This window comes from Oncorhynchus masou, chromosome 31 (genome assembly GCF_036934945.1).
Source record: "Oncorhynchus masou masou isolate Uvic2021 chromosome 31, UVic_Omas_1.1, whole genome shotgun sequence".
Lineage (NCBI taxonomy): Eukaryota > Metazoa > Chordata > Actinopteri > Salmoniformes > Salmonidae > Oncorhynchus > Oncorhynchus masou.
This window is the reverse complement of record NC_088242.1, coordinates 61382911-61410413: the sequence shown is the minus strand read 5'-3', so window position 1 is coordinate 61410413 and position 27503 is coordinate 61382911. Positions and strand designations below refer to the sequence as shown.

Sequence of the window (27503 nt, the reverse complement as noted above, 5' to 3'; positions counted from 1 at the left end):
GCGTCTCATTACGACTCAACCCCCTCTCTGTGGCTGAACAATGACAACGTCAGCTTTTCTTGTGTCTGTAAACATAGTCACCCCAAAACCAATGCCTCTTCTTTCTAATTGTGCCTATGTCTCAGTCCTACTCCCCTGTCAGTTAGCGTACAATGTTTGGCTCGTGGGCTGAATGAGGAGAAAGGTGAATAAAGGGAAGTAGACATGTTATTAAAAACCCTGACATAAAGTACCACATAAAGGAGTAGAAAGGAGACGAGGGCTTCCGACCCCACTGTGTGGGCCAATTAGGACGCTAATTAATGGTGTTCTGGTAATGATGCAGCAGCGGCACGCCAACAGCGGCAGCTTCCATTGACTCCAGCTGAATGCAGCGGCAGCCGAGGTGGTATGGCCGGGGCCTAATTGAGCACCGGGGCTAACGGCAGGAGATTCTTCCTCAAATGAACTGGTTGGCAGGGAGCGAGCTCAGTGTCACTCAGCCTCACATCCACATCATTCTCTGAGTAGCGCTAGGTTCTGCTTGCTAAGGAAAGGCCAGTATGAATGAAGACAGCAGACGTTCAGGTTCAGGGGGACAAATAATAAGCCATAGGGAATCATTCAAACAGGATACAAAGCTATATAATTCAGAAAGGTTAATAATCTGGCATTGAGGGTTACAATGAATAGAAACACTGCTGGCAAACACAGTTGTTGTTGCATTCATACATGATGAGGCTGTGTGGTGGTTGGTTTACCTTGACAACTTGTCAAACATGTTGACCAATTTCTGGGCCTCGTACTCTTTCTGCTCCTCAGTCATGTCTTCGATGGGGTTAGGCATGGGCTCCTCCACGTGACCCGTGATGGGGTTGATGCTGAGACAGATAGAGATAGGACAGAGAGAAGACGTAATGTGTGTAACATTTATTTAACTAGGGAAGTCAGTTAAAAACAAATTCTTATTTATAATGACAGCCTAATAATGATGGTGAAAATGACCCAATGCTTGACTGTCCTGAATGTTTGGCTAGAACACAGGGCTGTTCAATTCTGGTGCTGGTAGGCCAAAACACTTCTGTTTTTTGTTAATACCTGGTAGATAATGGCACTCACCTGGTGTCCCAGGTCTGAATAAGTCCCTTGTCCCAGGTCTGAATTAAGTCCCTTTTAAGAAGGAGAGGGTGAAAGCCAGAAGTGTTTCGGCACTCCAGAACCAACATCGAACAACCCTGGCCACTAGAGTGGCACTTAAGTGGTGTCACATAAAAGTGACACCTTGGCCCAATGGAGTCTGTTGTAGTTAAATAAATGTTGTGGCACTCCCATGATACACCCTAAAGCCAACACAACATTTAATCCAAACATTTAGTAATTCAAAGCAAGGCATGTGTGTCTATGGTCATGTACTCAAAGCTTCTGCCTCCTCACAAAGGTTTAGCCGATTTGTACTCTTCGGTGTCAGAGTCTTCGTCGTCGGAGTACAGAGTCTCTCCTCGCCCCCCTGCCAGCAGGCCTCGAGCCACCAGGAGTCCTGCTGCATTACCATACCCAGTGTATTTCAACAGGTGGTCCACTGGAGGATTAGAGGGGGAGAAATCAGTACAACACCATGGACAACTGTACTTTATGTAGGGATGGGGGTTTGAAATCATTTCACTATTCACTAGTATCATACATTTTTGTTGGATATTCGAAAAACTGTTTAAAGACAGACATAACAAGGATCATTTTGGTAATTGATTTAGATTTAAGACCCCTTGAAGTATATAAAAATAGAGTTTCAAACATTTTACTTGGCCTTACTGACATTAGCCCATAGAAACACATTCACTACATGGAACAACAGAACAAAATTCCTTTAGATTTTTTGGGGTTGGACTGAAGTGTCTGTGGATTCAGACCCCTCAACTTTTTCCATTTTTTTTTGCCTTACAGCCTTATTCTAAAACAGAAAAAATATTATTTTTTCCCTCAAACCTTTTGCCAGTTAAAACAAATATATATTTTTTTAAATACTGTATTTATATAAGTATTCAGATCCTTTGCAATGAGACTCAATTGAGCTCAGGTGCATCCTGTTTCCATTGATTATCCTTGATGTTTCTACAACTTGATTGAAGTCCACCTGTGGTAAATTCAATTGATTGGACATAATTTGGAAAGGCACACAACTGTTTACAGAAGGTCCCACAGTTGACGGTTTTGCTCTGGCATGCACTAAGCCACGAGGTTGAAAGACTTGTACGTAGTGCTCCAGGACAGGAAAGTGTCGAGGCACAGATGTGGGGAAGCGAACAAATACATTTATGGAGCATTCAAGGTCCCCAAGAACACAGTGGCCTCCATCATTCTTAAATGGAAGAAGTTTAGAAACACCAAGACTTCCTAGAGCTGGCCGCCCGGCCAAACTGAGCAATCAGCGGAGAAGGGCCTTAGTCAGGGAGGTGACCAAGAACCCAATGATCACTGACAGAGCTTCAGAGTTCTTCTGTGGAGATGGGACAACCTTCCAGAAGGACAGAAATCTCTGCAACCCGCCACCAAATGAGGCCTTTATGGTAGCGAAGCCACTTTCAGTAAAAGGCACGACAGACCACTTGGAGTTTGCCAAAAGGCACCTAAACAGCTTTTTTTCCATCTACGTAACATTGCAAAAATCAGAAACTTTCTGTCCAAAAATGATGCAGAAAAATGTATCCATGCTTTTGTCACTTCTAGGTTAGACTAAAGCAATGCTCTACTTTCCGGCTACCCGGATAAAGCACTAAATAAACTTCAGTTAGTGCTAAATACGGCTGCTAGAATCCTGACTAGAACCAAAAAATTTGATCATATTACTCCAGTGCTAGCCTCTCTACACTGGCTTCCTGTCAAAGCAAGGGCTGATTTCAAGGTTTTACTGCTAACCTACAAAGCATTACATGGGCTTGCTCCTACCTATCTCTCTGATTTGGTCCTGCCGTACATACCTACACGTACGCTACGGTCACAAGACGCAGGCCTCCTAATTGTCCCTAGAATTTCTAAGCAAACAGCTGGAGGCAGGGCTTTCTCCTATAGAGCTCAATTTTTATGGAACGGTCTGGTCTGCCTACCCATGTCAGAGACGCAAACTCGGTGTCAACCTTTAAGTCTTTACTGAAGACTCATCTCTTCAGTGGGTCATATGATTGAGTGTAGTCTGGCCCAGGAGTGGGAAGGTGAACGGAAAGGCTCTGGGAGCAACGAACCCCCCTTGCTGTCTCTGCCTGGCCGGTTCCCCTCTTTCCACTGGGATTCTCTGCCTCTAACCCTATTACAGGGGCTGAGTCACTGGCTTACTGGGTCTCTCTCATGCCATCCCTGGAAGGGGTGCGTCACCTGAGTGGGTTGATTCACTGATGTGGTCATCCTGTCTGGGTTGGCGCCCCCCCCATTGGGTTGTGCCATGTCAGAGATCTTTGTGGGCTATACTCAGCCTTGTCTCAGGATGGTAAGTTGGTGGTTGAAGATATCCCTCTAGTGGTGTGGGGGCTGTGCTTTGGCAAAGTGGGTGGGGTTATATTCTTCCTGTTTGGCCCTGTCCGGGGGTATCATCGGATGGGTCCACAGTGTCTCCTGACCCCTCCTGTCTCAGCCTCCAATATTTATGCTGCAGTAGTTTGTGTCGGGGGGGCTAGGGTCAGTTTGTTATATCTGGAGTACTTCTCCTGTCCTATTCGGTGTCCTGTGTGAATCTAAGTGTGCGTTCTCTAATTCTCTACTTCTCTCTCTCTTTCTCTCTCTCGGAGGACCTGAGCCCTAGGACCATGCCCCAGGACTACCTGACATGATGACTCCTTGCTGTCCCCAGTCCACCTGGCCGTGCTGCTGCTCCAGTTTCAACTGACCTGAGCCTAGGACCATGCCCCAGGACTACCTGACATGATGACTCCTTGCTGTCCCCAGTCCACCTGACCGTGCTGCTGCTCCAGTTTCAACTGTTCTGCCTTATTATTATTCGACCATGCTGGTCATTTATGAACATTTGAACATCTTGGCCATGTTCTGTTATAATCTCCACCTGGCACAGCCAGAAGAGGACTGGCCACCCCACATAGCCCGGTTCCTCTCTAGGTTTCTTCCTAGGTTTTGGCCTTTCTAGGGAGTTTTTCCTAGCCACTGTGCTTCTACACCTGCATTGCTTGCTGTTTGGGGTTTTAGGCTGGGCTTCTGTACAGCACTTTGAGATATCAGCTGATGTACAAAGACAACACAGGAGTGGCTTCGGTACAAGTCTCAATGTCCTTGAGTGGCCCTGCCAGAGTCCAGACTTGAATCTGATCGAACATCTCTGGAAAGACCTGAAAATAGCTGTGCAGCAACAATCCCCATCCAACCTGACAGAGCTTGAGAGGATCTGCAGAGAATAATGGGAGACACTCCCCAAATATAGGTGTGCCAAGCTTGTAGTGTCATACCCAAGAAGACTCAAGGCTGAAATCACTGCCAAAGGGGCTTCAACAAAAAGTAAAGGATCTGAATACATATGCAAATGTGATGTATTCAAAATCAAAACTGAAATATTTGCAAAAAAATGGAAAAATCTGTTTTTGCTTTGTCATTATGGGGTATTGTGTGTAGATTGAGCTGGGGGGGAAAAAAAAACAATCTAATCCATTTTAGAATAAGGCTGTAACATAACAAAATGTGGAAAAAAATCAAAGGGTCTGAATACTTTCTGAATTGTCTGTACATCTGATATAAGAAATATCAAGAAAAATGTGTTATTATTATTTTTTTGTTTTTAACATGTCTGTAACCCCTTATTTCTGGCACTAAACAGTCTCCACAGTACCAGTCAAAAGTTAGAACTCCTACTCATTCAAGGGTTTTTCTTTATTTTTACTATGTTTTACATTGTAGAATAATGTTGAAGACATTAAAACAATGAAAAAACACATATGGAATAATGTAGTAACCAAAAAATATTGGATTAGATTTGAGATTATTCAAAGTAGCCACTTGTTGCCTTGATGACAGCTTTGCACACTCTTGGCATTCTCTCAACCAGCTTCACCTGGAACACTTTTCCAACAGTTTTGAAGGAGTTCCCACATATGCTGAGCACTTGTTGGCTGCTTATCCTTTACTCTGCGGTCCAACTCATCCCAAACCATCTCAATTGGGTTGAGGTCGGGTGATTGTGGAGGCCAGGTCATCTGATACAGCACTCCATCCCTCTCCTTCTTGGTCAAATAGCCCTTATCGGGTCATTGTCCTGTTGAAAAACAAATGAGAGTGGGACTAAGCACAAACCAGATGGAATGGCGTCTTGCTGCAGAATGCTGTGGTAGCCATGCTGGTTAAGTGTGAATTGAATTCTAAATAAATCACAGACAATGTCACCAGCAAAGCACCTGTACACAATCACTCCTCCATGCTTCACATGGAGATCATCACACAAGGAGATCATCCATTCACATACTCTGCGTCTCACAAAGAGACAGCGGTTCGAACCAAAAGTCTACAATTTTGACTCCAGACCAAAAGGACAGATTTCCACCGGTCTAATGCCTATTGCTCGTGTTTCTTGGCCCAAGCAAGTCACTTCTTCTTATCGGTGTCCTTTTGTAGTGGTTTCTTTGCAGCAATTCGAACATGAAGGCCTGATTCACACAGTCTCCTCTGAACAGTTGGTGTTGAGATGTGTCTGTTACTTGAACTCTGAAGTATTTATTTGGGCTGCAATTTCTGAGGCTGGACACTCTAATGAACTTATCCTCTGCAGCAGAGGTAACTCTGGGTCTTCCTTTCCTGTGGCGGTCCTCATGAGAGCCAGTTTCATCATAGCACTTGATGGTTTTTGCAACTGCACAAGAAACACAAAGTTCTTGAAATCTTCCGTCTTGACTGACCTTCATGTCTTAGAGTAATGATGGACTGTCGTTTCTCTTTGCTTATTTGCGCACGACCGGCTCAAAATCCGTTCATTTTATTTTTACATTGGATATAAGTAGAGACTCAGAGCTACAAAATGGTATATCATACAGAGGTCGACCGATTAATCGGAATGGCCAATTAATTAAATTTCCTAACAATCGTAAATCTGTATTTTTGGACACCGATTTTGCTGATTTTTCTTTTTCTTTTACACCTTTATTTAACAAGGCAAGTCAGTTAAGAACACAGTCCTATTTTCAATGACGGCCTAGGAATGGTGGGTCAACTGCCTTATTCTGGGGCAGAACGACAGATTTTTACCTTGTCAGCTCTGGGATTCAATCTTGCAACCTTATGGTTAACTAGTCCAACGCTCTAACCACCTGCCTCATTGCACTCCACAAGGAGCCTGCCTGTTACGCGAATGCAGTTGAAACCAAGGTAAGTTGCTAGCTAGCATTAAACATCATAATCACTAGTTAAACTAGTAATATCATCAACCATGTGTAGTTATCAAGTGTGTCCTGCATTGCATATAATCGACGCATCGCTGGGGGATGATATAACAAAAGCGCATTTGCGGGAAAAAGCACAATCGTTGCACGACTGTACCTAACCATAAACACCAATGCCTTTCTTAAAATCAATACACAGAAGTATATATTTTTAAACCTGCATATTTAGCTAAAAGAAATCCAGGTTAGCAGGCAATATTAACCAGGTGAAATTGTGTCACTTCTCTTGCGTTCATTGCATGCAGTCAGGGTATATGCAACAGTTTGGGCCGCCTGGCTCATTTCGAACTAATTTGCCAGAGTTTTACGTAATTATGACATAACATTGAAGGTTGTACAATGTAACAAGAATATTTAGACTTAGGGATGCCACCCGTTAGATAAAATACCGAACGGTTCCATATTTCACTGAAATAATAAACGTTTTGTTTTCGAAATGATAGTTCCCGGATTCGACCATATTAATGACCAAAGGCTTGTATTTCTGTGTGTTATTATGTTATAATTAAGTCTATGATTTGATATTTGATAGAGCAGTCTGACTGAGCGATGGTAGGCAGCAGCAGGCTTGTAAGCATTCATTCAAACAGCACTTTTGTGCGTTTTGACAGCAGCTCTTCAGAAGCACAGCACTGTTTATGACTTCAAGCCTATCAGCCTAATGGCTGGTGTAACCGATGTCAAATGGCTAGCTAGTTAGCGGGGTAAGCACTAATAGCGTTTCTAACGTCACTCGCTCTGAGACTTGGACTAGTTATTCCCCTTGCTCTGCAAGGGCTCACTGAACATTATTCACCTTAGCGTTGGTGACTACAACTGTGCTGTCAGATTGTCCGTTCTTAAATTCAGACCGCTTCGCGTTGATCCGGCCATTCTGACCTCACAACAGAGGTCAAGTACCCACGCTAACTGGCTAACATTGGCTAGCTTGCGAGCTGCTTCCAGACACATAACGAGAGAACACCCCACTCTGACCATTTTACTAGCCTTAGCAGAGCTGGTTAGGCTGTTTTCATGTTATCCAGAGCGCTGGTGACTGTCACTGTGCTGCTGGCAACAATTTAACTACGCTTTTTTGCTGCCGTTTACTGACACCGGCCAATTTCAACGGGTGTTGAGCATTTGTAAATTCATCAGATATTCAGCACTCTCTGCCACACTCAGACTAGAGTGCTCTGAAATCGGAGTAGATGGCCAGACTGAATTTACGAACACACCCGAAATAGTTACTTGCATAGTGAAGTCTTTTATTAAGACGTGTAGCTAGCAAGCTAGCTTGGTAAACAATTAACCATAATCCCTACTCATGACGTTATTACCCTGCATGAATCTGCAGGTAGCTAACCAACCAGGGTCAATGTTAGCTAGCTAACATTAGTCTATAGCTAGCGAAGTAAATGGCTCTGAGATACGAATAATAAGGTCATACACGTAACATTATCTAGCCAGCCAACATTACATATCTAGCTAGGTAAACAATGAACCCTAATCGCAACTCATGACGTCACTACCCTGCATGAATCTGTAGGTAGCTAACCAACTAGGTTCAATGTTAGCTAGGTAACATTAGGCTATAGCTAGCCAGAAAAATGTCTGTTAAAATTAGAAACGTGTAATGTCTGGTTGGACACGTCTCCTGTCAGACGCCATCGTTGCCCTTCATTTTAAGATGTAATCCGGAGACAGGTATTTTCTCCATCTCATTAGCTATCATACTCCAATTCCACTGACTTCAGTCCTCCAGAAAGTGGTGAGCAACACTTATGCAGTTTTAATACAAGATACATGTTTTTTTTTAAAGCCGTGTTAGACAGGATTACCAAGACATACTGACCGGCTCAAATAGATAAAAGCATGCTATATGGTAGACCAATCCAAACGCATCTCTCGGCATGTCCAGCCCACTCATCTCAGCCAATCATGGCTCGTGGGACGGTTGCTCACTTTTTCTTTGGCTAAACCAACTAGGCTCGTAAATTAACAATTGTATTAGTATTTACAGATGGCATACATGTTTTATTAAGGCACATGAAAGTTCACAAGTTCGAAAAGGCATTTCTGGCAAAAAAATGCATCTTGATAAAACATTTTTTTTAACGTTCAAACAACTCTCCTGTGAAATAGTGACCCACAACATATGCATAGTTTCCTGAAACGGATCACATTTGAGCTGTTCTTGCCATAATATGGTCTTTTACCAAATACTTCTATCTTCTGTATACACCCCTACCTTGTCACAACACAACTGATTGGTTCAAATGCATTAAGGAAAGAAATTCCACAAATTAACAAGGCACATCTGTTAATTGAAATGCATTCCAGGTGACTACCTTATGAAGCTGCTTGAAAGAATGCCAATGGTGGCTACTTTGAACAAGCTCAAATATATTTAGATTTGTTTAACACTTTTTTGGTTACTACATGATGCCATGTGATATTTCATAGTTTTGATGTCTTCACTATTATTCTACAATGTAGAAAATAGTAAAAATAAAGAAAACCCTTTAATGAGTAAGTGTGTCCAAACTTTTGACTGGTACTGTATACTTCCATTCATTTTTTCAACTGGTACCAGGGGACATTCAGATGAGGCCTGTAGGCGTCCTAGAGCATAACAACTGACATGTACGTCTCACCTTCCCATAGAGTCATCATAATAGTTTATAGGCCAAATCGTTCGGACCCTACATACAATTTTGTGAGAAGACCAATTTGTGGGATGTCCATGGTCTGACAGACACCACATCCGATGTAAAAACATAAAACATCTCTAGCTTAAACTGACAGATTTTTTTTAATGCTAATTATATTTCTGCAGGGGCACAGACATCAACCTTGGGGGGGTGAAGAAGATATTTTTAGCTAGCCGAGATAGGCAGCTATAGCTAGCCAGCCAGCTATTGCTAGCCAGGATAGGCAGCTATAGCTAGCCAGCCAGCTATTGCTAGCCAGGATAGGCAGCTATAGCTAGCCAGCCAGCTATTGCTAGCCAGGATAGGCAGCTATAGCTAGCCAGGATAATTGAGGCCACATGCTGCACTTTCTCCGCCACCCCATTCAGTTAAAACAACAGTTGGTTAATTGTTGTAGCCTACTCCTTCTCATTTTTGCTAAACTTTTAATTCCGTTATTTTATTCCATCATGCATTGCATTAAGTGAACCGTCACTCCACTTGCTACACATTAAGCATCTTTGCCGCTTTGATTGGCCAACATAAACAACAAGCTACACATTTACAAACTATGACATTTGTAGTTTTCTTAAATTATTCATTTTAAAATGTCATGGTATATCCCTGTATGTAACATGAATATTTTAATTTAGAAAAAAACCTTTTCAGTGTTAAAATAGGTAAATCATAATTATATATTCTTTATTCTGAAAAAATGAACACACACAAGTATTCGAATACTAACGTCCGTTCGGCTATTCGAAAAACCGTGCACATCCCTATCATACAGACTGCCCAGTGTCTCTCTCACCACTCTCTTTGCAGAGGACGAAGAGGAACTCTGCAGCGCTCTGCTTCACGCCCATGTCCACGTGGGTCATGAGGCGCACCAGCTTGTTCCTAACGGTGGACCCTATCTCCGGCCTGACCTTGACCTCCTTCAGCGGAGGCAGCACCTGGAGACAAATACAGCCAACGGGGGCAGAGCCACAGTGAAAATTAACACTGTAGTACACTAGACTAGTGAACTGAGTGATCAGGCCAGCTAATGATCCATCTGCCACTGCTGGAGGATATGTTAGAAGAAAAGTAATCTAGACAGATTTTATAAGATATGTTGTAATATGTGAAATAAATACACAGAACAAACATATAAATGCAACAATTTCACTGAGCTACAGTTCATATAAGGATATCAGTTAATTGAAATGAATTCATTCGGCCCTAATCTATGGATTTCACATGACTGGGAATACAGATATGCATCTGTTGGTCACATATACCTTTTTAAAAAAGGTAGGGACATGGATCAGGAAACCAGTCAGTATCTGGTGTGACCAACATTTGCCTCATGCAGCGCGACACATCTCTTTTGCATAGAGTTGATCAGTCTGTTGATTGTGGCCCATGGAATGTTGTCACATTTCTCTTCAAAGGCTGTGCGAAGTTGCTGGATATTGGAGGGAACTGGAACACGATGTTATACACGTCGATCCAGAGCATCCCAAACAGGCTCAATGGGTGATATGTCTGATGAATATGCAGGCCATGGAAGAACTAGGACATTTACAGTTTTCAGGAATTATGTACAGATCCTTGTGACATGGGGCTGTGCATTATCATACTGAAATACTGTATGAGGTGATGGCAGTAGATGAATGGCACGACAATGGCCTCAGGATCTTGTATCGCTGTGCATTCAATTTGCCATTGATAAAATGCTATTGTGTTCGTTGTCCATAGCTTATGCCTGCCCATACCATAACCCCACCTCCACCATGGGGCGCTCTCTGTTCACAATATTTATATCAGCAAACAGCTCGCCCACATGACACCAAACACACTGTCTACCATCTGCCCGGTACAGTTGAAAACGGGATTTATCCAAGAAAAGCACACTTCACCAGCATGCCAGTGGCCATTGAAGGTGAACATTTGCCCACTGAAGTCAGTTACGATGCCAAATTACAGTCAGGTCAAGACCCTGGTGAGGACGACGAGCAGACAGATGAGCTTTCCTGAGACAGTTTCTGAAAGTTTGCGCAGAAATGATTCGGTTGTGCAAACCCACTTTTTAATCAGCTGTCCGGGTGGCTGGTCTCAGACGATCCCGCAGGTGAAGAAGCCGGATGTGGAGGTCCTGGCCTGGCTTGGTTATACGTGGTCTGCGGATGTGAGGTTGGATGTACTGCCAAATTCTATAAAACCGCTATTCCCAAACTGGGGTATGCGCAATGCCGTGATTCACATTTTCAAATAGTCCATTTAGATTTTCCAACAGGCATATACATTTAAGTGATGTTTTTTTTTTCTTCCGACGAGCAGCCACGTTTCACTGCCAAAAATAAAATGAAACCATTTAGTGTTCAGCGAAATAACAACAATGTCAAATACAGGTAGCCTAGTCAAATAATTAACATCCAATCACAGTAACCGTTACTCTCTCGCAGGAAATCCCCTAACTGTAAGTATGTAGCCAAACGGAGCTGCTGCTCATTCCGTTTGCTCGAAAGTAGATAAATGGTTCAAAAAAAGTATGGCCCGCGTCCATAGAGACACATACCAGCTCTACTAGTAGTACTGCTACTACCAGCAGTACTACACCTGTCGACGACACAAGTTGTTCTGCTTCCACGAGCACATCCAATGCTAGCATCAGTAATTCTACATTTGTTGCTAGTCCAGCTAGCATGGACACTGACAGTTGTGAATTTGATGCAGCTGAAGAGCTACTGCTCCCTTACCCGGGAAAGCACCAAACAGACAGAGACGTTGGACCATCGAAGGGGCGCAAATATGATGAGAACTACATTGATTTGGGGTTCACTTATATTGGGAGTAGTGCCTTGCCTCAGCCACAGTGTGTTATATGTGCAAAAGTACTATCTCACAACTCAATGACACCTTCACTCTTGCACAGACATTTAGAAGAAAAACATGTCAATTTGAAAAATAAGCCACGAGTTTGAGCGAGAATTAAGACGACTATCGAGTAGCAAAACATGTATAAAAGCAACACATACCATTAATAAGAAGGGGCTAGAAGCATCTTTTTGGTTAGCTACTGAGTGGCTATGACAGGCAAGCCCCATACTATTGTGAAGGACTTAATTCTTCCTGCTGCCGCGAATATGGCTGGGACAATGCTGGGGGAAAAGGCACAAAAAAAAAACTATACAGACAATGACTTCATCAAACAACACTGTTTCACAGCACATCAGTGACATGGCAGGAGATGTTTTAAAACAATTACTGCTTTGCATAAAGCCAGTGAATTCTATGCGTTACAGCTGGATAAGTCAACAGACGTGGCGGGCCTGGCACAGCTCCTGGTACAGTTGAAGTCGGAAGTTTACATACACCTTAGCCAAATACATTTAAGCTCAGTTTTTCACAATTCCTGACATTTAATCCTAGTAAAAATTCCCTGTCTTAGGTCAGTTAGGATCACCACTTTATTTTAAGAATGTGAAATGTCAGAATAATAGTAGAGAATTATTTCTTTCAGCTTTTATTTCTTTCATCACATTCCCAGTGGGTCAGAAGTTTACACACACTCAATTAGTATTTGGTAGCATTGCCTTTGAATTGTTTAACTTGGGCCGAACGTTTTAGGTAGCCTTCCACAATAAGATGGGTGAATTTTGTCCCATTCCTCCTGACAAAGCTGGTGTAACTGAGTCAGGTTTGTAGGTCTCCTTGCTCCAGCTTTAACTTCCTGACTGATGTCTTGAGATGTTGCTTCAATATATCCACATAATTTTCTATTTTGTCTAGTGCACCAGTTCCTCCTGCAGCAAAGCATCCCCCACAACATAATGCTGCCACCCCTGTGCTTCAAGGTTGGGATGGTGTTCTGCGGCTTGCAAGTCTCCCCCTTTTTCCTCAAAACATAACGATGGTCATTATGGCCAAACACGATGTTATACACGTCGATCCAGAGCATCCCAAACAGGCTCTATTTTTGTTTCATCAGACCAGAGGACATTTCTCCAAAAAGTACAATCTTTGTCCCCATGTGCAGTTGCAAACTGTACTCTGGATTTGTATGGCGGTTTTGGAACAGTGGCTTCTTCCTTGCTGAGCGGCCTTTCAGGTTATTTCGATATAGGACTCGTTTTACTGTGGATATAGATACTTTTGTACCTGTTTCCTCCAGCATCTTCACAAGGTCCTTTGCTGTCGTTCTGGGATTGATTTGCACTTTTTGCACCAACGTACGTTCATCTCTAGGAGACAGAACGTGTCTCCTTCCTGTGCGGTATGACGGCTGCGTGGTCCTATGGCGTTTATACTTGCGTTCTATTGTTTGTACAGATGAACGTGGTACCTTCAGGCGTTTGGAAATTGCTACCAAGGATGAACCTGACTTGTGGAGGTCTACAATTTATTTTCTGAGGTCTTGGCTGATTTCTTTTGATTTTCCCATGAAGTCAAGCAAAGACGCACTGAGTTTGAAGGTAGGCCTTGAAATACATCCACAGGTACACCTCCAATTGACTCAAATTATGTCAATTTGCCTATCAGAAGCTTTTAAAGCCATGACATTTTCTGAAATGTTCCAAGCTGTTTAAAGGCACAGTCAACATAGTGTACGTAAACTTCTGACCCACTGGAATTGTGATACAGTGAATTATAAGTGAAATAATTTGTCTGTAAACAATTGTTGGAAAAATTACTTGTGTCATGCACAAAGCAGATGTTCTTACCGACTTGCCAAAATTATAGTTTGTTAACAATAAATATGTGGAGTGGTAGAAAAACTTGTTTTAATGACTCCAACCTAAGTGTATGTAAACTTCCGACTTCAACTGTACCTATGTGAGAGTGGATTCTCAGCCCTCACTAGCATGAAAACTAAATACAGGCAGACTGTGTGTGGAAAATGATTTAAGGCTGAGACTCTCTCCAGTACAACATTGCAGAGTTATGTGCACCCTTTCAAGTACACCCTTCTATTTAACCTGTACTGAGTTATTCACAATTTCTGATGAACAAATAAGGTTTTATTTATAAGATGGCTAAATAAAGAGCTAAATTATTGATTATTATTATTTGTGCCCTGGTCCTGTAAGAGCTCCTTGTCACTTCCCACGAGCCGGGTTGTGACAGAAATTCACACTCATTCTTATGTTTAATAAAGGTATCGTGTGTGTGTGTGGCAGACTTACAATGATGGCAACAACAAAAAACATTTGAGAGTGCGATGGAGGTTGTATGTTTGAAGGGGTACGGGACTATAAAAAGTTTGTGAACCACTGCTATAAAACAACGTTGGAGGCGGCTTATGGATGGTAGAGAAATGACATTACATTCTCTGGCAACAGCTCTGTTGGACATTCCTTTAGTCACCATGCCAATTGCACACTCCCTCAACTTTAGACATCTATGGCATTGAGTTGTGTGACTAAAGTGCACATTTTAGAGTGTCCTTTTATTGCCCTCAGCACAAGGTGCACCTGTGTAATGATCATGCTGTTTCTTGATAGCTTCTTGATATGCTACACCTGTCAGGCGGATTGATTATCTTGGCAAAGGAGAGGCGCTCACTAACAGGCATGTAAACAAATTTGTGCAAAAAATCTGAGAGAAATATGCTTTTTGTGTATATGGAAAATTTCTGGGATCTTTATTTCAGCTCATGAAACATGGAACCAACACTTTACATGTTGCATTTAGATTTTTGTTCTGTATATATGTATTTCACACTGATTAAGTAGTTTCACTAATTTTGAAGATCTTAATTTTGCATCACTTTTTATGTTTAAGAATAGGATAGATTAGAACATGCCCTTAAAGTGTATGTTCAAGCTCAAGCCCCCTCTAGCTCCAGCACACTACCTGTGTCTTGATGTATCTGCGGATCTCCCTGTGGTACCTGGAACCCTCGGTCAGCAGGCTGAGCACTGGGGTCAGCCCCTCTTTGTAGTTGGCACCCTGCTTGGAATGAGACACACATGAGGCGAGTGACGACAGGCATGCCCACAGAGGCACTGGAGTTGGTTTGTGGACCATTAGCAAAATAACTATTCAGGAATGTATTAGTAATTCAATTTCTATGTTGTGTGGACAGCTTCTAATAGGATGGCCAGGATTTACGCATCATTTCATTGGCTTGTTCAGTAGAGACTGACGTTACTACATAAACAGCCATATGAATTTCTGAATGGCCTCTAACAGTTAGATAGTTAGTTCCTTAAATGGCGGGTGAGAAGTCACTGGTGGACTGCATCATTGAGGTTAATTCTACTTTGGCTTGAAACATTGTTTTATTTAACTTGTTGGTCAAGAGGAAATGCAAAAGTGTTGGCATGGTTTGTAATAGCAGCCACGGAGATCAAGCAATCAGTTTGAAGAAAGACGCAGAATCGGCAAGTCTTGGTTTGTAGATAAGTGATTCTGTGCAGTCCAATATCTCAAACACACACAATGGGGTGAATCCTAACATCAAGCTGAAGTAAAATTTTCACTTACACGTGCATTGATATCAGCGAGAGACATTTAATTTATTTAACAGACGCTCTTTTCCAGAGCGGCTTACAGGAGCAATTAGGGTTAAGTGATTTGCACATGGGCATAGACAGATTTTTTACCAGCAACCTTTTGGTTACTGGCCCAATGCTCTTAACCGCTAGGCTACCTGCCGCCTCAGTGAAAATGTAAGTGACTTTAAGTAAACATTTGACTTAAGTGGAAGGATTCGCCCAATGTCTCTGGTCCACTAGTTCTTACCTTGTCTATCCTCTTCTCCATAAAGTCCAGTAGCACCTGCACAGCGTCCATGTTCTTCCCGCTGTACTCCTCCTGGCCCCCCTGGACCGGCAAGTCAATCAGCACATCCAGACATGACACTGGCAGGTTACTCAGCAGATTGATGGCATGGCTAGAGGAGAAGAAGGAAGATATTAGGCAAAAGAAGGAGAAAGGACAGTGGTTAAGTCATTGGTTATAGCATGTAGGAAGGATTAACAAATAATAAATATGGTTTTGTTCTTAAGAATAGGCTACATGCATGTCATTGTTTTCTACCAATCATGAAACTTTTTAAAGACCACTTGTTTGTTAAAAGCACTTTCGTCTAGCATGAAGAAACGTTGGGTAGTTATCCCTCTTATTGTTGTGTTTGCGTCAAGACCACAAGGCATTCCATCAGTCTAAACAGACAAGGACCTAAGGTCAACTTTGGATTTTGGACAATGGGTTAACCCCGTGACCAGAGGGACACAACAACATAATCCATAGGACCACAGGGAGCATTATCAATCACTTTTACATGACACATTCTTTACATTCTCGCATGTACTTCAAAAGAAAGCTTTGCTGTTAACTCGCATCAAAACTGTTTTTAGAAGTCAATGAGACTTCTAAAAACAGTCTTGGCTTAAAGTTTTAACTTTCTCATGAGCTGGATGCTGTCACTGTTGACTAGAAAGTGATTATTGGATGGTGATTAATTAGCACAAACCAAACGATGAATGTGTACTTTCAGGATGCAGTTTTGCCCTGTTGTGTGGAGAGCAGTGAGGAGAAGGATTGCCAACCTGTGTGCTTCCTCTGTTTTGTCCTCTGTCTGAGTCTTAAGCATCAATAGATGGCGCATGATGGCGGTGACAAGGCGGAGCTGGTGGTCACCACCCTATCAAATGAAGGAGGGAAATCAAATCACATTTTATTGGTCACATACACATATTTAGCAGACGTTATTGCGGGTGAAGCAAAATGCTTGTGTTCCTAGCTCCAACAGTGCAGTAGTATCTAACAATTCACAAAAATACACAAATCTAAAGGTAAAAGAATGGAATTAAGAAATATATAAATATAAATATTAGGACAAGCAATGTCGGAGTGGCATTGACTAAATACAGTAGAATAGAATACAGTATCAAATCAAAGTTTATTTGTCACGTGCGCAGAATACAACATTTCACCTTACAGTGAAATGCTTACTTACAGACTCTAACCAATAGTGCAAAAAAAGTATTTGGTGAACAATAGGTAAGCAAAGAAATAAAATTAGTAAAAAGACAGGCTATATACAGTAGCGAGGCTATAAAAGTTGCGAGGCTACATAAAGACACCGGTTAGTCAGGCTGATTGAGGTAATATGTACATGAATGTATAGTTAAAGTGACTATGCATATATGATAAACAGAGAGTAGCAGGTTAGGGGCGGTGTGAGTAAAGCAGTTTGTAAACATTATTAAAGTGGCCAGTGATTCATTGTCTATGTACACTGCTCAAAAAAATAAAGGGAACACTTAAACAACACAATGTAACTCCAAGTCAATCACACTTCTATGAAATCAAACTGTCCACTTAGGAAGCAACACTGATTGACAATAAATTTCACATGCTGCTGTGCAAATGGAATAGACAACAGGTGGAAATTATAGGCAATTAGCAAGACACCCCCAGAAAAGGAGTGGTTCTGCAGGTGGTGACCACAGACCACTTCTCAGTTTCTATGCTTCCTGGCTAATGTTTTGGTCACTTTTGAATGCTGGCGGTGCTTTCACTCTAGTGGTAGCGTGAGACGGAGTAGTAGTGCAGCTCATCCAGGATGGCACATCAATGCGAGCTGTGGCAAGAAGGTTTGCTGTGTCTGTCAGCATAGTGTCCAGAGCATGGAGGCGCTACCAGGAGACAGGCCAGTACATCAGGAGACGTGGAGGAGGCCGTAGGAGTGCAACAACCCAGCAGCAGGACCGCTACCTCCGCCTTTGTGCAAGGAGGAGCACTGCCAGAGCCCTGCAAAATGACCTCTAGCAGGCCACAAATGTGCATGTGTCTGCTCAAACGGTCAGAAACAGACTCCATGAGGGTGGTATGAGGGCCCGACGTCCACAGGTGGGGGTTGTGCTTAAGCCCAACACCATGCAGGACGTTAGGCATTTGCCAGAGAACACCAAGATTGGCAAATTCGCCACTGGCGCCCTGTGCTCTACACAGATGAAAGCAGGTTCACACTGAGCACATGTGACAGACGTGACAGAGTCTGGAGACGCCATGGAGAACATTCTGCTGCCTGCAACATCCTCCAACATGACCGGTTTGGCGGTGGGTCAGTCATGGTGTGGGGTGGCATTTCTTTGGGGTGCCGCACAGCCCTCCATGTGCTCGCCAGAGGTAGCCTGACTGCCATTAGGTACCGAGATGAGATCCTCAGACCCCTTGTGAGACCATATGCTGGTGCGGTTGGCCCTGGGTTCCTCCTAATGCAAGACAATGCTAGACCTCATGTGGCTGGAGTGTGTCAGCAGTTCCTGCAAGAGGAAGGCGTTGATGCTATGGACTGGCCGCCCGTTCCCCAGACCTGAATCCAATTAAGCACATCTGGGACATCATGTCTCCCTCCATCCACCAACGCCACGTTGCACCACAGACTGTCCAGGAGTTGGTGGATGCTTTAGGCCAGGTCTGGGAGGAGATACCTCAGGAGACCATCCGCCACCTCACCAGGAGCATGCCCAGGCATTGTAGGGAGGTCATCCAGCACAGAGGCCACACACACTACTGAGCCTCATTTTGACTTGTTTTAAGGTCATTACATCAAAGTTGGATCAGCCTGTAGTGTGGTTTTCCACTTTAATTTTGAGTGTGACTCCAAATCCAGACCTCCATGGGTTGATAAATTTGATTTCCATTGATAATTGTTGCGTGATTTTGTTCAACATTCAACTATGTAAAGAAAAAAGTATTTAATAAGAATATTTAATTCATTCAGATCTAGGATGTGTTATTTTAGTGTTCCTTTTATTTTTTTGAGGAGTGTATATAGGGCAGTAGCAGGCCACAAATGTGCCTCTAAAGGTTGAGCAGCCGGGTGGTACCCAGCTAGTGATGGCTATTTAACAGTTTGAATGCCTTGACATAAAGGCTGTTTTTCAGTCTCTCGGCCCCAGCTTTGATGCACCTGTACTGACCTCGCCTTCTGAATGATAGCAGGGTGAACAGGCTGTGGATCGGGTGGTTGATGTCCTTGATGATCTTTTTGGCATTCCTGTGACGTTGGGTGCTGTAGGTGTCCTGGAGTGCAGGCAGTGTACCCCCAGTGATGCGTTCGGTAGACCGTACCACCCTCTGGAGAGCCCTGCAGTTGCGGGTAGTGCAGTTGCCGTACCAGGTAGTGAAACAGCCCAACAGGATACTCTTAATTGTGCATCTGTAAAAGTTTCTGAGGGTCTTCGTGGCCAAGCCAAATTTACCCAGCCTCCTGAGGTTGAAGAGGCGCTGTTGCGCCTTCTTCACCACATTGTCTGTGTGGGTGGACCATTTCAGATTGCCAGTGATGTGTATGCCGAGGAACTTGAAGCTTTCCACCTCCACTGCGGTCATGTCGATGTGGATAGGGGAGTGCTCCCTCTGCTGTTTCCTGAACTCCACCATCAGCTCATTCGTTTTGTTGACGTTGAGAGAGAGGTTATTTTCCTGGCCCCACTTTGCCAGCTCCCTCACCTCCTACCTGTAGACTGTCTCATTATTGTTGGTAATCAGGCCTACTACTGTTGTGTCGTCTGCAAACTTGATGATTGAGTTGGAGGCGTGCCTGGCCACACAGTCATGGGTGAACAGGGAGTACAGGAGGGGGCTGAGCACGCACACTTGTGGGGCCCCTGTGTTGAGGATCAGCAAAGTGAAGGTGTTGTTTCCTACCTTCGCCACCTGGGAGAGGCCCGTCAGGAAGTCCAGGACCCAGTTACACAGGGCGTGGTTCAGACCCAGGGCACCGAGCTTAATGATGAGCTTGGAGGGTACGATGGTGTTGAAGGGTGAGCTATAGTCAATGAACAGCATTCTGATATAGGTATTCCTCTTGTCCAGATGGGATAAGGCAGTGTGCAGTGCAATGTCAATTGCATCGTCTGTGGATCTATTGGGGCGGTAAGCAAATTGAAGTGGGTCTAGGGTGTCAGGTTAGGTAGATAGGTGATAGGATCCTTGACTAGCCTCTCAAAGCACATCATGATGACAGAAGTGAGTGCCTTGGGGCGATAGTCATTTAGTTCAGTTACCTTTGCGTTCTTGGGTGGAGGAACAATGGTGGACATCTTGAAGCAAGTGGAGACAGCAGACTGGTATAGGGAGAGATCGAATATGTCTGTAAACACACCAGCCAGCTGGTCTGCGCATGTTCTGAGGACGCGGCTAGGGATGCCGTCTGGGCCGGCAGCCGTTGCCAGGGTTAACACGCTTAAATGTCTTACATTAGCCACGTACAACAGACTGATCCTTATGGAAGCATTTCATTGCTTCAAACAAAAGGAGGGGAGGGTCTAAGCAGGTAGGGGTAAGAGGGATAAAATTAGCTATGGATGAACCGGAAAGGGGAGGAGGTCATGTAAAAATGAAAACATAGGAAGATATTGGCCATAGCTTATAACCTGTATCATTTAGGTAACATTTATTATGCCAATACAGGGGTAAAATGTTGTTGTTTTTTAAATTAAAAAACATGAACAGAGAGAGCGAGAGAAAGGAGAAAGGGAGGGACTGTAACTATGGAGAGATTGAGGAAAGATGAGAGGAATTAGGGATTTCCGGATGTGGAAGTCAGACCTAAGAGCTGTGAGTCACTGAGCACAGGCTTTCCATTCCATGCAAATGACCATGTGGGATTGACTCATGAGATGAACAATGGGCTTTTCTGATCAACGCCACAGATTATCCATTATATTGACCATATACTCAAGTGGCCGCTTTGACAATGAAAAGAAATGGAAGTTAGTCGGGAGGCAAGATCAGGTGGGGCCATTCTAGCCAATGAGAGGGCAGATACGTGTGTGAACAACAGGTACACATTTTTTCTCAATGTTGCCGGGATGTCACGTGTTCCTACTTATATCAGTACACTCGTAACAACCTAGGCGTTACAAGATTTCTATTCGATTAATAAGCCATACGATTATTTCACTAACTCCCCCTGGCTAATCAAGAAAGCTGTAAAGGTGCCAAAGGAGCTTAAGCGAGGTCAGATACTGATAAACCTCTTATTGCTGCACAGGCTTAGTTAGGGCTTTCTTTTTAAGGGATGTCACTGAATAAAGGCAAGTGTCTTGCTGTTAAACTATCTGTAAATAATATCCTTCAACCAAAGCATGCAAAGTTTGGTGACTTCAATGCTGAATTCAAAATATGCAAGGAGATGTGTCCATCCACAGCCAGTGAGATGCAAAGAATTTATGTTTATGCAGTAACTCTAAATGCTGTGTGATGCTGTGACACTATAGGCTGTGCTCATGGCTGCAGCATCTAGCCCTCTTTGAGCTCTGAAGAATAACAATAATAATAAATGCCATTTAGCAGATGCTTTTATCCAAAGCGACTTACAGTCGTGTGCATACCTTCAACTGAGACATACAGGACCATGTGACTGCCATGTTACAAGTACAGCGTACATATCCTCTTTAAAAACATTCTGTAACAGACAGAGGATGTAACAGTGTAACTCACCTCATCGCTAGTGTCAGACAGCGTAAGGTTGAACAAGGCTTTCAGGGCCTCCATGGCCCTCTCGTTGTCTTCAGCAGGGATAGGCAAGGCCTGGAGGCCTGGATGGGCCACCTCGTAGGGGCCCACCCAGCGTAGGTCCAGGGTACGCTCCAGCACCTCTGTGAGGAGCCCCACGGCATGCAGCTCCTTCTGGAGCCCCCCCCGGACGTCTGGCCGCAGAGCCGAGAGCAGGAAGAGCAGGCGCAGGGAGAACAGGCCCACCTCGTGACACCCGGCATGGGCGGCGTGCAGGCGGGCACACAGACCACGTGCCAGCTGCACGTCGGCACCCACCTGCTGTGCCGCCACGCTGTTAAACACCACGTTACACAGGCACTTAAGGGCCTCCACCACCACCCTCTCTTCCTCCTCTGTCTGGGCATCCTCTTGCAGACTGTCACCTCCCTCCTCTCCCGCCTGCAGCCGAGCCAGCCCGGCCAGGACCAGCATGCCCTCCCGGGTGCCCACAGGGCCCAGGACCCGCTTGTCCCGGGACAGGATGCGAAGGGTCTCCAGGCAGGTGCTCTGGCAGCAGGACCCAACCTGCCTCCCCAGCACAGTCAGCAGACCCTGACACAGCCTCTGCACAGTGAGAGAAGGTTGGTTCATCATAAAACACACAGGGGGCAGAAGCATTATCTAGGCTATAAGTAAAAGTGAAGCACCAGACAAGGCAGAGTGTTTACTGTTTACTTACACTTCGTAGGTCCTCCTCTTTTGGATCAAAGGTGAATGTGCGACTATTCTGAAAAAGACAGTATACATTAGTCTTGCTGAAACAAACTCAGTGTTCACGGCAGTTCTCCCTCGCTGTGTACCATGTGAGTTACGTCAGCAAGGTTAAGTACTAATGAGAGAAAAGTCAAATGCATATGCTAAATGTGCTTTGTCACCTTCATCTGTGCATGATTCTCAGAAATGTTGTCTAGAAGTAATTTGTTTCTATGATACAGTAAATAGCTTGTGCAGACAGATTATACGTATGACTGCATTAGATAGGATATACGAGTGTGATGCAAAGTATATCGCCATTAGGCTCTAGGTTATCAGTGACAGCGGCTAACGACGTTAGCTAGCAAACTTACCTAGCTAGCTAGCTCAAGTTACAGCAGGAAGTGCAGCAATAGCTATCACCAAATGGGAGCTAGCTAGAATTGTTCATTATTTCCGATAGCTGTCATTGTATGCTTTGCTAGCTACAGTACACGATTAGAAAGATATACCATACAACGTTTGGCCACAACACTAGCCAACGTTAGCTAGCTAGCAACCCAGCTAGCCAGGATGAAAATATGCTTCCTTCAACACAGCAATAGGTTTTAAACTCGTTGATTCCTTTCAAAATGAAAGGGGAAATGCAAGTTCTAGATAGACATAGTTTTAGTACTAATTTTAGCAGCTATGATTATGTAAACGTTTTTAGATGGCTGGTGAGCTAGCTAATAACTTTGTTTTGGCTGACGTCAAATCGAGGAGAATTACACCCACCTCTACGTTGTACTGGTGCAAAAGCCTTTTAATTTCCTCTTCATTGTTAGTCTCGATCTTTGACAGGATACTGTTTAAATCCATTCTTAAAATATTTCGATGACAATTCAAGAATTGTAACGTTATAGAGTACGTTTCTGAATAATTTGCAGCACCCTATTGTTTTATTCGTCTGACATTCAGTTACATACAGAAGGCTACATACACCCTTCTTCCTTGTTTCAACTTTCACCGGTTAACGTCACGATCTCATCGAAACCGTGCGAGCACAGCGTGCAAGGTTGGTGATCCGCCTATAGTCCCTCACAGTGGACTCGTTATAATACATATACAACCTAGCATTCAAACATAATTGGTTCCAATCGTCTTTTCAACATAATTTTTTCCCCCACATACTTTATTTGAAGTATTTGTAAAAATCATTATGTGTTTAGTGTAGGCTTACCTTGGCGTTACGTTTTGCTAACCGTTTAATTCTCGGACAAGGTAAGGTTTACCAATATATATATACGCCTCAATTTACTCTTAAAAATCCAAAATGCTGATTTGCAACAGAGAAAACCTCAGCAAGACTAGAAATGCCAGCAGGAAGCTCCTGCGCTTCATATTTTATTTTATTTAACTAGGTAAGTCAGTTAAGAACAAATTCTTATTTACAATGACGCCTACCAAAAGCCAAAAGGCCTCCTGTGGGGACGGGTATTACAAATAAAATTATAGGACAAAACACACATGACAAGGAGACACCACAACACTACATAAAGAGAGACCTATGACAACAACATAGCATGGCAGCTACACATGACAACATAGCATGGTAGCAACACCACATGACAACAACATGGCAGCAACACAACATGGTAGCAGCACCAAACATTGTACAAACATTATTGGGCACAGACAACAGCACAAAGGCAAGAAGGTAGAAACAACAATACATCACACCAAGCAGCCACAACTGTCAATAAGACTGTCCATGATTGAGTCTTTGAATGAAGAGATTTTTGCAGCTCGTTCTGGTCACTAGCTGCAGCGAACTGAAAAGAGGAGTGAACCAAGGATGTGTGTGCTTTTAGGACCTTTTACAGAAGTGACTGGCAGAACGGCTGTTGTATGTGGAGGATGAGGGCTGCAGTAGGTATCTCGGGGAGTGAGGCCTAAGATAGTTTTATAAATAACCATCAACCAGTGGGTCCTGCGATTTTTTATTTATTTTTTATTTAACCTTTATTTAACCAGGTAGGCAAGTTGAGAACAAGTTCTCATTTACAATTGCAACCTGGCCAAGATAAAGCAAAGCAGTTCGACACATACAACGACACAGAGTTACACATGGAGTAAAACAAACATACAGTCAATAATACAGTATAAACAAGTCTATATACGATGTGAGCAAATGAGGTGAGATAAGGGAGGTAAAGGCAAAAAAAATAGGTATACAGAGATGACCAGTTTACAGAGGAGTATAGAGTGCAGTGAAGTGTCCTACAAGGAACATTGGTGGCAAATCTGATGGCCGAATGGTATCAAATCAAATTAAATGTATTTATATAGCCCTTCGTACATCAGCTGATATCTCAAAGTGCTGTACAGAAACCCAGCCTAAAACCCCAAACAGCAAGCAATGCAGGTGTAGAAGCACGGTGGCTAGGAAAAACTCCCTAGAAAGGCCTAAACCTAGGAAGAAACCTAGAGAGGAACCAGGCTATGTGGGGTGGCCAGTCCTCTTCTGGCTGTGCCGGGTGGAGATTATAACAGAACATGGCCAAGATGTTCAAATGTTCATAAATGACCAGCATGGTCAAATAATAATAATCACAGGCAGAACAGTTGAAACTGGAGCAGCAGCTCGGCCAGGTGGACTGGGGACAGCAAGGAGTCATCATGTCAGGTAGTCCTGAGGCATGGTCCTAGGGCTCAGGTCCTCCGAGAGAGAGAATTAGAGAGAGCATACTTAAATTCACACAGGACACCGGATAGGACAGGAGAAGTACTCTAGATATAACAAACTGACCCTAGCCCCCCGACACATGAACTACTGCAGCATAAATACTGGAGGCTTAGACAGGAGGGGTCAGGAGGCACATCTAGCCGCTCGAGAGCACCCTTACCTGCCAAACTATAAATTACGTCTCTGTAATCTAGCATGGGTAGGATGGTCATCTGAATCAGGATTAGTTTGGCAGCTGGGGTGAAAGAGGAGCAATTACCTTAGAAGAAGCCAAGTCTAGATTTAACCTTAGCATGCAGCTTTGATATATGCTGAGAGAAGGACAGTGTACCGTCTAGCCATACTCCCAAGTACTTGTATGAGGTGACTACCTCAAGCTCTAAACCCTCAGCGGTAGTAATCACACTGGTGGGGAGAGGGGCATTCTTCTTACCAAACCACATGACCTTTGTTTTTGAGGTGTTCAGAACAAGGTTAAGGACAGAGAAAGCTTGTTGGAGACATCTCTAGCTGACACTGTCATCTACCGTTCATCAGTGTGATCAGAGACCTATTCTCAGTTCAAATATTATTAGAAATATTATTAGTTAATCATTCCATTCACTGGCAATGGATCAGCATTCTCATCATGCCTCCTGGCAGTACTTGTTTCCAGGGAAGCCAAAGGTCCAAAAATACTCCATAGTTCATACACACACACACACACACACTAGGCTCCCAGAATAGGTTATATTATGTGTGGTTAAGGGCGCGGTACTGCAGCGCCAGCTGTGCCACCAGAGACTCTGCGTTCGCGCCCAGGCTCTGTCGGAACCGGCTGCGACCAGGGGGTCCGTGGGGCGACGCACAATTGGCCTAGCGTTGTCCGGGTTAGGGAGGGCTTGGCCGGTAGGGATATCCTTGTCTCATCGTGCACCAGCAACTCCTGTGGCGGGCCGGGCGCAGTGCACGCTAACCAAGGTTGCCAGGTGCACGGTGTTTCCTCCGACACATTGGTGCGGCTGGCTTCCAGGTTGGATGCGCGCTGTGTTACGAAGTAGTGCGGCTTGGTTGGGTTGTGTATCGGAGGACGCATGACTTTCAACGTTCGTCTCTCCCGAGCCCGTACGGGAGTTGTAGCGATGAGACAAGATAGTAGCTACTAACAATTGGATACAACGAAATTGGGGGGGAAAAGGGGGTAAAAAAATTATTCTTTTATTTTTTTAAAGGTAAGACCCAAGTGCAGATTGTGTGAAGTAACCGTGTTTATTGTAACAACAGGGGCAGGCGAACGACAGGTCAAGGCAGGCAAGGGTCGAAGATCCAGAGTAGAGGCCAAGGTACCGGACAGCAGGCATTCTCAGGTCAGGGACAGGCAAAGTTCAGTAATACAGATGTGGAGTAAAGGTACAGGACGGCAGGCTGGCTCAGGGACAGGCAGAGTGGTCAGGCGGGTGGGTACAGAGTCAGTACAAGCAAGGGTCAAAAACCAGGAGGACGAGAGAAAAAAGGATAGAACAAACGCTGGTAAACTTGACAAACAAGACAAACTGGCACAGACAGACAGAAAACATAGGCATAAATATCCAGAGGATAAGTGGGGAAGATGGGCAACACCTGGAGGGGGTGTTGATTTGGTTATATAAATTGATCTATAATAGCGCTTTGGTCCGCAATGCTTTATGCTAGAAACAAGCTCTATGATACCCCGGGAAAGACGTGACTCCAATGGATATTGGGATATCATTGTTTAATTTCTTTGACACTGACTTTGCTTGGGAAATAATCTAATTCTGTCACTATCAAATTGATTAAGCTATTAACTTTCTGTGCAATAGAAGATGTTGAAAACCAGATAGCTTTTAGGGAAACACTCTTGACCTTCTCTTGGGTTAAGCCACGGAAGAAGAGTAGCCAGAGTTAAAGCTTACATTTTTCTGCATCTGTAAGCCTATTCTGTATGGAGTGGAAAGCTAGGTTTAACTTTTGAAAGTACCATGCTCAGATTCCTAATGATGTCTCAAATGTAATTATATTCAAATAGGGATAGTTTCATTGCAAACAAGACACACTGACACATAGGCCTATCGCTGTGTCCATTCCTAGCCTGTAATTTCACTATTTTGTGTGTTATTAAAAAAAGATTCAGATAATAAGTAAAATTATGTAGAATTGCATGAAATGTTTAATAAAGGCATTTTTTTTCTCAGACCTGCAAATATGATGATAGATTCATGCAATGCTTTTACTATGAAGGAGATCTTTTCACCCCTACTCTTGTCCAAGGTGGTCTGCGAACCCACAACCTTCTGGCCTGCAGCCCTGTGCGCTACCAAAATTCCCACATTGCCATGTAATTCTTACAGGACGAAGAACAGTTTCTAAAACTGCATATCTAAGGCTCTAGTCTCTCCAAGAAGTGAGGGTAAACGGTAGACATGTTCTCTGCTCATCAATGTTTTAATTATTATTTTGGGTGTAGGGGAGGGCCACTTGTTTCGTTTTTTTAAGTGTTCAGGG

The 27503-nt window shown here is 43.7% G+C and overlaps 1 protein-coding gene across 2 annotated transcripts in view; it reads right to left on the bottom strand.

Moving 5' to 3' along the window:
• The window catches only part of ric8b (RIC8 guanine nucleotide exchange factor B), a 28123-nt gene extending 4828 nt beyond the window's left edge, over positions 1–23295 (bottom strand). Inside the window, exons 1-9 of one of the 2 annotated variants that reach the window (XM_064951586.1) lie at positions 23051–23295; positions 22260–22307; positions 21524–22144; positions 16615–16709; positions 15806–15956; positions 14915–15013; positions 9885–10029; positions 1414–1558; positions 741–860 (exon numbers count right to left, since the gene is read on the bottom strand). In XM_064951586.1, the coding sequence (XP_064807658.1) occupies positions 741–860; positions 1414–1558; positions 9885–10029; positions 14915–15013; positions 15806–15956; positions 16615–16709; positions 21524–22144; positions 22260–22307; positions 23051–23134 (1508 nt within the window). In that variant the 5' untranslated portion in view covers positions 23135–23295. The remainder of the gene's footprint in view (positions 1–740; positions 861–1413; positions 1559–9884; positions 10030–14914; positions 15014–15805; positions 15957–16614; positions 16710–21523; positions 22145–22259; positions 22308–23050) is intronic. The other variant, XM_064951587.1, reaches the window with a different exon arrangement.
• Positions 23296–27503: the final 4208 nt, after the last annotated feature.